General features: G+C 46.3%; 1 protein-coding gene across 1 annotated transcript; it reads left to right on the top strand.

The window, feature by feature from the left end:
• Positions 1 to 42: 42 nt before the first annotated feature.
• Positions 43 to 11,585, top strand: LOC144951224 (FAST kinase domain-containing protein 4-like). Its single transcript, XM_078881403.1, has 12 exons — positions 43 to 138; positions 1,666 to 2,228; positions 2,482 to 2,649; positions 2,947 to 3,135; positions 3,497 to 3,668; positions 4,442 to 4,599; positions 6,055 to 6,165; positions 6,836 to 6,980; positions 7,901 to 8,194; positions 8,984 to 9,095; positions 9,196 to 9,310; positions 10,211 to 11,585. The coding sequence occupies exons 2-12, from the start codon at positions 1,734 to 1,736 to the stop codon at positions 10,310 to 10,312; spliced, it is 2,061 nt and encodes a 686-aa protein (XP_078737529.1). The 5' UTR covers positions 43 to 138; positions 1,666 to 1,733; the 3' UTR covers positions 10,313 to 11,585.

Here is an 11,585-nt window from a genome sequence, read left to right on the forward strand (position 1 = left end):
GGGGGTTGAGAAGGGGGCGGGAGTTGAGAAGGGGGCGGGGCGGCGCGGCAAGAAGGGGGCGGGGCGTGGCGACGTGACGTCACCTCCGCCGGAGCAAGCATGGCGGCGTGTATCGTCTGCGCCAGGGGTCACTTGCAGGTACGGGGAGCAAAGAGAACGCCACTCGGCTCGCTTTGCCACAAACCCCCTCCCGCCTTGCCTTGTCTGCTCCGTCCGCTCCGCTCGGCTCTCTAACGGCGCCGCAATTGGGAACTCGCTACCGGCAGCGCGGGCGCAAGCCCCGAGGTTTGCGGGCACGTGGGTGAGACCGCCGGTGTCGCGGAGAGGTGCCTTGGCAGCAGCACGTGTCCTGGAGTCGTGCCGAGGACCCCAGCGCACGGAGCCCCCCACCCCCCCCCCCTAAGGCCTCCACTGTGGGAGCCGTGGGGTTCTCTGTCTACGTGGGGTTCCTCATGCTGTCGCTATTTCCCACGGCTCCCCCCCCACCCCTCTCTCGTATTAGTCTCTATGCCTTTCCGCGTTGTCATCGTGACTCGCCCCGAGTCTACGTTGCTCCCCGTGTATTTTTCGTAGCTTCCTCTAGAGTCGTGGTCCTCTCCCCTGGGGTTCTTGTGGTCGACAATTTGATGTCTTTGGGTGGCTGTGGCTCCCCCCCACGGCGTCATGCGCGCGACTTTCCGTGACTCCAACAATGTCCCTCTTGTTTCAAGTTTCATTTCAAGTTTCATGTATTAAGGTATAGCCCTGTGAGCCATTCGGCTCTTGAATCGGATGCAACCGCAACAAACAAAAAAACAAAAACATGAACAAGAAAACATCTTAAAGTGACTATGTGCAAACAGAAAATCCAAGAAAAGACAGCTTACATGGGCTTTACATGGGTTCAGCTGGGCTCCGTAATGGCTCTCCCACGCTTACTCGTGATGTCCTCTGTGTCCGCGTGAGTTGCCCTGGTTTGTTGTGGCGCCCTCTGCCCCCCTGCCCCCCGTAGTTCCAGATTGGTAGGTTCTCTCATTAGAAGCGAAGTGACCTAAACATGCTTTGCACCGATATTTGGTTCAGTCTGGAGAGCATACATATTTCTAGATGATTCTAAATATTACCATTTTATTGCGAGATGTAGGCACAAATCGCATTTCTAACTAGTACACGTTACATGACGCCACCACAGGAACTAAGTCTAATTGTGAATTCGTTCGTGTTGTGGTCAGGTTGCATTTGGTAGTGATGAAATTCCCCTGCGTTTCAATTCACTATCTGGTTGGAAATACAATTTAAATGCAGGCTGTTCCAAAACATATTGCCACAATACAGTATGGTTGTTGACCTTATTCAAAGAAACAATCTTAAGCTCAAATTTGATGCATTTGTAAGGGTTTGTCTCAGTAATAGTAATGTTCAATTACTGTACTAAAAATGTTATAATGCAAACGACAGTGAGATGCTGCACAGCCTTAAAATGTTATCTTTTTTTTCTTCTAAGTTCATGGCAACATTGTGTTTGTTAGCCTTGTTGTAACCATGTAAAATCATATAGCTATAGCTGGTTTATACTGGACTGAATTCAATGACCTGTCACTGGAATAAATTGAGATATAATGACAGGAGTGCGTTTGATTTGCAAGCCATGTGCCTCCCACCCTATTTTTGCCATTTCTCCAACAGATTTGAGCATTGCAGGAGGCTTTACCACAACCAATAAGATACCAAATAATCGATCCTGTGCCTCTGCAATGTCTCTGTGCCTAATGAACCAAGCTGCCAGAATATCGGTCCAGGGTTTGAATCCCATGAGAGCCTCCTTAGCCCTCCTTCGGGTCCAACGACATCACAGCTCGGTGCTCAGAAACCTTAAGAGAATTGAAGCAGTTGGTCAAAGCAACACGTCCTGTGGGAACATCAGAGCGTACAAATGGGCACACACAACTGTTGCCATTGGTGAGCCACAGAATGAAGATTCTTTGGGGAAGAAGGAAGCGGCTCAGGATGATGTTGGAGAGCAGTTGGAGGAGGAGGAGGATCCTTCGAAACGTCAAGAAAGCAAGAGGCAAGCGCCTCGTACGGTGGAGCAACTTCTTGCGCTGGCCAACACCAAGGACCTAATTCCATGGCAAGCGGCGGAGGCTGTGTCACAGCTAGGCCTAGCTGTTGGAAGAGATCGGATCCTGAAAGAGCAAGTCACTAGTGACCCTCGCCTCCAGTATCTTCTTAAAGCTGCTGAAAGCCAGGTACATTTTTCTTGCCATTTCATTCCATAAAGGTTTTGTTGTATGGCTTTAGACAATTTGAAAAATTTGGCTTGTGTCTTGAAAGTAAAACATACACTTCCTGGTTGTGTTTGATACATGGGTCAGTAAAATGAATGTACATTTTCTCAAGAATTTATTTTTCGTTTGCACATTGGTTATTTCGTTGAAAATAATTTCCAACAATTTGTTTATATTTGGACAACTTTTTAAGATGTTAATTTTTTATCGACAGATATCCTCCGTCGGGAACAGCTTGCTGCTGGGTATGCTGCGCAGTCTGCAACTTCTTTTGAACAGTGAAAAAAAGGAAACTGGCTCCGAAAGAAAAGGCAAAACCGAACAGATTATCCGCTCTTTAGAGACGGAGCTGCACTTCCGATTGCGTCGTTTAAATTTTAAGGTAAGAGTTTCTGAGGCGTTTTCTTGCGCAATATATTGCACCAAGTATTGCTGTATTTCAATGCATTATGTATGTATGTTGAACTTCTTTCGCACCATACCTAGCCAACTGCTAAGTGCTAATCAGAAAGACAACAAACTAAAAGTGGTTCTCAAGAAATTCGTATTCAATCTATATTTAAAAGTACATTGCTCCAGTGGCTTCACAATAATCAGCATTAGTTCCGATAAATTGCACGAGGAAATCATATCCTTGTTCATGTCGAATGGATGTTTTTTTCTGTTTGGTGGGATGCAGCAACTTTGCACGGCAGCAGTAATATACTCGAGGAACGCAGATTCAGAAGCTCGGAAGGCGCTGTGGACAGATTCGGTGAAGCACATCGAGCTTCGCTGGACCGAGATCCCCGACGCACGGACGGTCACCCTGCTCGTTACACGCATCGGCAGTATTTCGCCCGTTTTCATGGAAAAGCTCGAAGAGAAGGTGAGGCCTTTGCTGAAATGGTTTGTGTTACTGTAGCCATCCGATTTGTTTTCAGGCTGAACAGCATGTTTAGCGTGTTGTTCAGCGGTGTCCGACGCCTCGCTCGGCGTGCTGGGAGCTCTTCGGGGAACTGAAGTGAACTCTGTTCGGTTCCTCAGCACGTGCGGCGAAGCGTCGGACGTCATGCTGAACAACACAGTACAACCCAAAACACGAGAGAGCTGTACAACACAGCCATGCAAACCCGTGTTTGTGTTCCTGGAAATTTGACATTTAAAAAAAAAATGGAAGAACTTATATTTTTTTCGTGAGAATTGATGTGTCACAGATTTGCTTTACCGGATATTCCTGTGTGTTGTAGGCGTTGGAGTTTGCAGAGAAAATGACTCCTTTGGAGGGGAGCAAAGTGGCTTTGGCATTTGCTTCTCGGTCTCGCCGTTCGGTGTCACTGTTCCGTGCGCTGTCGTATCACTTCACCCGGCGGCGAGTTAACCACGAGTGCAGTGTCATCCTCGACGTGATCCATGCCTTTGGTAAGATTTGTCTATTGCTCCAACATTAAAAGCCCTTGTTGGTCTGCTGCTGGATATATTCCTCCTGATGCCGTGTCAGTTATAAGTATTGTTTGACCATACTTCACACTGGTTTGATTTTTCCTACCACTGGTGTTAGCTGTGGTCAGGAATCTAAATTAAGTCACCGGGTTCATAGTGCAGCGCACCGCTGTTCCTCCCTTCTGTAAGTATTATAACTATAAAAATGTTGCAGTGGATTCTTCATCATCTACTTCATTTGTTATTTTCTCCCCCACTTCCTGCAGCCTCTTCTCCCCTCACTCCCATTGCCTATTGAATGCTTCAGACCCGTCCGTGTGTAGGTGTTTGCGGTCCTGCTGTGTAGCTCTCCGATGTCTTCCTGGGTTGTACCGCATGTTGTTTGGCATCCTAGAGATTTATTCTGTTCGTGCTTTTCATATTTTCCCCAAACCATCCAAGCACCTCTTCTTAAATGTGTGCGCCTTGCATATAATGTTATATTGGATATAATATTGGCATTGGGCAAGTAGTTTTTAATGACAACTCTTTTTGTCTTCATTTTTGAGGCTTAAAAGATACTCTTAAGAGGAGTTTTAAGTCATTGAGTGGCCAGAACATAATGTTACATCACACGTAACGTGTGAAAATGTGTACCGCATGAGGGCGCTTGTGAGACACAGAAACAAAAAAAAACGTAGTGCTTTGTAAATGCAAAGTTATCTTCTGTGCATTTGTTATCCCTCTGAATAATACCTCGTCTGTCCTTCCAGCCAAGGTAAACTTCGTTCAGACCCAGGTGTTACAGCGGCTGTCAGGTGACCTGCTACCTCACGTGCCGAAGCTGAGCCCATCTGACATAGCAAGAGTCGTCAAATCCTTGAGCTACCTCAAGTGGCTGCACATACCGCTCTTCGAGGCATTTGCACAGGTACCAAAATGAGCTTTGCAAATCCTCCCGTGCAACTACTTGCCAATAACATTTTTGCGTTACTGCATTAGAATAACATTTCGATTGAAAGCTTTCGTGACTGCAGGGATTAATCTTCTTGGTTCTTTCGGTAAAGTCACGTAGAAGGGAAATAATAAAATAAATAAATAAAGCCCAATAAAATACAATTCTCACGACGTTTCGACAGACGCTGTCTTTCCGACAGACCTGTTCTTCACCTGAGGATGGCTGCTTTCCTTGTGGCTGAAACGTCGTGAGAATTGTATTTTATTATGTTTTATTTTTATTATTTTATTATTTCCCTTCTACGTGACTTTACCGAAAGAACCAAGTAGAATAACATTTTATAGAAGAAACGTAGCAGTGTATTTTACGTAAATTGTGCGAGATAGACCAGCTGCCGTACTGGCATTTGATCGTTTGTTTTTGAAGTGGATAAATAATCTAAGTGTGTTGTTTTACTTATGTATTGCTTTCGCATCTTGGACATTATACATATATTGCTGGACCTGCTTCGTTAACAAATTCAACGAAGCAGATCCACCAATGTTATAGATTAATTAAGGTAAAAGATTCAATCTCAGATGTTACAGGAGGATCAGTCCCATGAAGGTCTTGTGCCAGGACGTATGTACCTTTTGTGCTCACAGAATGTCCCTACATTTTAGTTGCATTACAAATATACGCCACGAACGTTTGTGAAACTTAAATATATAAATGTGTCGTTAAAATCCGCCACCACCCGACACAGCCAACTAGTAAGGGTTGTCACGTAAACAGAACGTGGCCAATTCGTCACTAGTACAACACACTGGTGTGTTTGAGAGCCAAGCCACAACATTTACACATATATTTACACGATCTAACCCAAAAAAACGTATGGGTGATATTGGTCGCGAAAGCCTATGTGTTAAACTGTTTGTTAAACTGATTTGAAGCTTTCGTGGCTGCAGGAATCCATACTCTTTGGTTCTTTCGGTAAAGTCACGTTGGTAGAAAAATAAAATAAAAAAATAACATCATGTCGTGATATATTAATAATAAAAAAATAAATATCACGTCGTGATTCCTTATTTTTTTCTACCTACGTGACTTTACCGAAAGAACCAAAGAGTTTGTTTGTGAAACTATTCACTCTTTGTGACGTTTTTAATGTTTTCAGAGTCCAGTAGAGTTGTGCAGTAATGTTGCTTCATTATTCATTCCTGTAATTGTCTTGCGAATGAGACCTATTCTGCTCTCTTGAGTTCTCACCTGGTTAAACAAAATAACTAAAACGTGCGATTTTTACATGTGCTGAAAAGCACCCTGCCTTCATAAACTTAACTGCTTCGCATGCACAGTGGCTGGGATTTATTATGCTGCTTATCACTTGAGGGATGCAGCTGCTAAGTAATCATTAACCAGTTCCTCCTTATTGTACCTTCCATGCAGAACATCAAAAAAAACTCTGGCAGTTTCTCGTCGGTACAGCTCTTCAGCATCGTTCAATCGTTCGCCCGTCTGAACTACACGGCGCCAGAAGCCGATCCTTTCTTTGTGCAGGTACAAAGTGGCCTTCAGTGCACATGACAATAGCCTGACTACCGCTTTGCATTGCACATTTGAGCCAGGTATGTATGTATGTATTGTGGCATAGTGTAGTAGCATAGCGCGGGCTACTGGCAGGAAAGGGGGATCTGCGGCATATGGCAGCCCTGACGTCAGAAGGCCACGTGATACACCAGAGGGGGATCTAGGGGAAAGGTCACAGAAGGGGCACACCAGGAACCCGCCGGTAGGTTCCAGAAAGGGGGCGTGGCCGGGGGCGTGGCCAGGGGCGGAGCGAGGCCACGCTGACAGTATAAGAGGGGCCCCTGTAGGTGACCTCGGGGCTGTTGTTGGAGTGGGATCCCCCGTCGTGTTGCTGAAGTCTTCGTCACCGTTCTTCTCGTCGTCTTCACCATCCTCCTTGTCGTCATCGTCTTCGTCTTCACCATCTCGGGGCGCCACCAGTCAGGCAGCCTACCGACTGCCCTGACTGAGGAGCGTCGCCGGCAATAGACGGACTAATTATGATTAAGAGTGTTGACCCCAGATGGTGCTCGTTAATAAAGAAGTGCCTCCAAGTCTTATCGCCTCCGAGTTAGTCGCTACATACGCATGTTGAATTTCTTTCGCACGGTCCGTAGCCAACCGTGCTGAATGCTCTGCGTGCGATACCTCGATCTGTCAGGTGCACTCAAGCCTGGCGGAGACTGCGGAACATCTCGACACTTACGCGCTTATCGACATGGTCTGGTCTCTCTGCATCCTCGGCCAAGCGACGCCGGTGCTCCTGTCGCGGGTCCTCCAACAGGACTTCTACACCAAAGTGACAGGTGAGGCGCTAAACCAGCAGGGAACACCAGGGTGCTGTTGCCATGGCCTGTTCTTTGCAGAGGTCGCAAACGGGTTTTGATTCCTTACCCGTAGCCGTACCCGGCCGCACTAGGGTCGCAAACGGGTACCCGTACCCTAGCCGATACCCGGCCGGGTACGGGTAGCCGGGTATCGGGTAGGGTACGGGTATCGGGTACCCGATTGCGACCTCTGGGATGAAGCCATGTTGCAGGCGCGGGTGGGTTGATTCTAGGAACTTGAATTGTGAGAAGAGACAATACGTTGGAAAATGAGTGACAAACGGTTACTCACCAGTGACTCACGGCCTACCCGTACCCGGCCGCACCAGGGTCGCAAACGGGTACCCGAACCCAGCCGGGTACGGGTAGCCGGGTATCGGGTACCCGATTGCGACCTCTGGTTCTTTGTCAACAGCAACAAGATTGCAATTGTTCAAAATTGCATTCCCTGAGAGGTTCAAAGCCAGCAGTGGATTGACCGTAGCTGATGATAATCTGTAATTAAAGCTGCTCTGAAAGCGATGATCCAAAAACAACGGCAATAACATTTTACTAGACCAAATAAAATAGGTGAGAGTTAAATGAGTCGGGTTTATGAAGTTGAAAAGGCATTTGACTAATCCCATACTATGTGTATATATGTCTCATATCCTTATAAAATCGTTCCTGTGTGTTTTTATTTCATGATTGTCAGATCTTTATAATCTCTTGATTTTGTTCTGTCTTGTTTTAAGTGCCACCAATACATTCGGACTGAATGTATTATTAAAATGTCATAAAGTGGAAAATCAAAGTATATGGAAATGTATTTCAAATATTGCGCATTGAGAGATGATCTGAATTGCACATTATAATGACCCTGATGGCCATAACGGCCTGTGATTTTTATCTTTTTTCAGAACAGCCATCGGTTTATTCCCAAAGCTATATCCAGAAGCTCCTGCATATTAACAGCACAGCCAACCTGGAGTTTCCTGACTACCCAGGACCCTTCCTGCCCTCAAATGAACTGCTCCACAAGTTGACGGTGCCACCTGTCAGCAGTGCATCAGTGTCACACCCCACCAAGAGCAAGCAGCAGGAGATCACCATGCAATCGGACATTGCCCGGTCCCTGGCGACGCATATTGGCGCAGACGCGAGCCAGGGCCATATGCGTGTGGGCGTAGAAACGATCTATGGCTGGACGCTGGGTACGTGAACGCAGCGCTGCTGCTGTCCTTTTGCACTCGCGCTAGTCGCGGCCGACGCGGCCCAGCCTTGGCCCGTTCGCCCGCCTGTTAGTGTTTGCGGTTAAAATCCGGCAGGCCGCTCTGGGTAATGCTGTGGGCGTGTTAACTGTTGATATCCTGCGACGTCATTGGACGAAGAGTAGGCTGTGGTCAGGGCCGTCCATAGAGGGGTGCGGGTCCTGGGGCAAATCACACTGTGTGGGCCCTCCTCCCCGACGCCTTTAGACTAAACCGGAAGTTAAAGCGTAGGGCCCACAAAAGTTTGGGGCCCTGGGCAGTCGCCCTGATTCGCCCAAACCCAAGGGATTGGCTCTGGCTCTGGTGCTCCTGCTTCGAAGTTACTTGGCTGGCAAACGCATGGCAATCGTCGCTCCCCGTTGCAAAAACTTACCACGACCCTCCTAAAAACGAATATTGAGACTCCTTGAGGCTTTTCTCTGCAAACAAACATAATTAAAATAATACACAGGAACAGGGCTTCATTTCTCATTAGACATTTTTCAGGTCGCTTTTAGATTTGAGTGAGTGGCACGTAACTGGTAGCAAAGAGTCACAACGAGCGGAATACTGGATGGCGTGTGCCGGGCGCAGTAATATTTCTGGGTTCGTTGACCCGGACAGACCCGGAAAATTAAGCCCTGCTGGGAATAATTCGGTTGAAATGTTCGCCGCCTGTTTGCGTAGGATTACTCTTATAAGCATGTTGATTAGCAAGCAAGGAGCTTCACTTTGTTTTGTTTATGTCCACAGATGCCGAGACACTGATTGACAAGGACTGCAAATCACTCCCAGCGATTGAATATGAAGCTCCCCACCTTCCCGCCGCAAGTGGCACCAAACCATTGCCAGCGGGGGCACGCAGGTAAAGCTGCACGTGCATTCAGACGGAGTTTCACTTTGTTCACCTGAAGGGCATTTTACATTCATATGTGATCTTCTTGTAATGCTCTTGTCGTTGGCAGGCTGGCGTTCCTTGCTTTGGAGTATCCCAGCTTCCTCTTGAGCAGCAAGAACGTCCTGGGGAAGTTTCAAATGGCTCGACGCCACATTTCATCTGCTGGCTTCCTCCTGGTCGAGGTAACGTGCGATTGATGATTGGTTTTTTACCCTTCTATCTGGCAACAAAACTGACACCTTTTTTTACAAGGAGCCTAGTCTCACATGGGTTGGATTAGATGATGCCAAAAGGCGCACAACTCAGAGAAAATGCACCATCAGAGTATGAGAGCTCGGGGTAAGCATTTACACCATTGGAACCTCATTTGCCAGTAAAAAATATGATAATTGTTTTTTTACCCTTCTATCTGGCAACGAAACTGACACCTTTTTTACAAGGAGTCATGTTTTGTTTGCATAGACCACAATACCTGCAGTCATAATGCAAAAAAAAACATGCCAGATAGAAGGGTAAAAAAACAATTATCATATTTTTTACTGGCAAATGAGGTTCCTATGGTGTTAACGTGCAATTGTCAGACACCACATCTGTCCCGTGTTGTTTGGCCCTTTTGTGAAGCTTAGCCCCAGGGGGCCAAAAGGTCGATTCACTGCTTTGCCCTGGGCAGTGCATAATCCGTACTGGATCAACCTCAACGCTCACGAACCATCCCTGACTGATCGCTGATCCGGAGCTATGCCGTCATGGTCAGCACGTCGAACTTGCAATCTAGAGGATGCTGGTCTGATTCGATCTCCTGGCGCGGCAGTTGAAGCCATGGGCAAGTTTTGAAGGCGTCTTGCCAGCGTTGAAGTGTCAGCCAAAATATCCATCTAGAGTAGAGAGGCTCTCTAAAGCTCCTTGGAGGCTGTTCTGTAAAGGCAGTGGTGTGAGCAGTGATTTGCTGGGATGCACATTTTATTTTTTACGAAAGATTTTTTACAGAATAGAGTATAAAAAATTGAACTAGCCGAAAATTACCCCACATCTTGCTTATCTTATTTTCATGTCCGATGTTACGCGTGCTGTGGTTGTTACAGATCCCATACTTTGAATGGTTGGAGCTCAACTCGGACCGGGTGAAAGTTTCCTATCTCAAGGATAAGATCAGCAAAGCGATTGCCGAGGACATGGCCAAATAAAGAAGTGCTGCACTGAGAATACAGTTTGAGTTTGTTTTTGGTTTTAGATCTGCTGGATGATGGGTAAATTATTATTGGTTCTTATTTTAGTTTTGCATCGGGTAAAGAAAAAAGGCACACGACCAACCACATTCTCTCGTCTTGAGTGGTCCTGTCGGGGATATAGGAGTGGAGAATTTAGAGTCCTCTTTAAGAGCTTAAATATGCCGAGCATATTTGCAGTTTCAGCCCCCCCCCTCCATCTAAGGTAGGCGAAGTGGTCGATGAGGGCGACTGGGAGAAGTCATGTAGCGAACCAGACAAGGGCACGCACTTTGCCTTGAATTGGATGCTAATGCTTCGATGATAACACAAGTTGCCCTTGGTAGAAGATGCTGTTGTGCATGAGTGAAACCAACTTAACTAGGCTAAAGCCTTTCAGATTTGTGTTCATGTATACTGGTTTTGTCAACGCGGGTATTTAAACAAGACGTGTGGCACAATCGCCATCATCTTTGGTCAAGGTCTATCCACTGCTGAATGAAGGCCACCACATGTTGCCGCCATAACCTCATGGTTCTGCCTTAACCACAATTCATCTCACTCCCAACATAATTTGAGCTCATTGCTGCCATTCCATCGCAAGTCTTCTCCAGCAGTGTGTCTTGCCTGATGCCACTTCTCGGCGGTCGAGGCAATTCCTCTGCTGAATCCACGTGCTCCTGTTCCTGTGTCTCGGTGCAATTCTGAGAATGCATCTCCGCGTTTATGTGCACAATTTTAGCCTTTTGTTCATTACGTTTAAAATGTTCTCCGCTCCTAACGACAAGTTCACTCAGTGTTATCCTCCTCTATGCCCCCCCTCCCCTCCTCCCCGATTAAAGTGATACTGATTTGCCACGTCTAAAATGTTCCAGTCAATTAGGCTTTACATGGCTAATGGAGCTCAATTTATCATTTTTACGTCATTGCATTTTTTTTAAGGATCATGGGTATCAGGTGCAAATTATACACAACGCTTGCATGGCAAGTAAATCAGTGATTGATATAAATTTCTGCTGTGGATGTCAGCCAGGTCTGGTTGTGAGGATTGTACATTGCTCCTGGTCAGTTCTGCTTTGGGAATGCTGTGTAGTATATATATGTACAACTGCATTTATCCCGTAAGGAAATATTGTGCACATATAACCTCTGTGGGAAAAGAAAAATATCAAGAAATATAAAATAAACATGTATTTGTTTTTAGTCAATTGTGTATGGTGTGCTTATGTTATTTCAACTATCTATTTTATCT

The sequence above is a fragment of the Lampetra fluviatilis genome, chromosome 1, assembly GCF_964198595.1.
Source record: "Lampetra fluviatilis chromosome 1, kcLamFluv1.1, whole genome shotgun sequence".
NCBI lineage: Eukaryota > Metazoa > Chordata > Hyperoartia > Petromyzontiformes > Petromyzontidae > Lampetra > Lampetra fluviatilis.

Bases quoted from the DNA above. Each gene is read 5' to 3' on its own strand.
- LOC144951224 (XM_078881403.1), top strand. From the start codon at position 1,734: ATGTCTCTGTGCCTAATGAACCAAGCTGCCAGAATATCGGTCCAGGGT. The intron at 6,166-6,835 runs GTACAAAGTGGC...TCGATCTGTCAG, and splicing joins CCGATCCTTTCTTTGTGCAG to GTGCACTCAAGCCTGGCGGA. The intron at 6,981-7,900 runs GTGAGGCGCTAA...ATCTTTTTTCAG, and splicing joins CTTCTACACCAAAGTGACAG to AACAGCCATCGGTTTATTCC.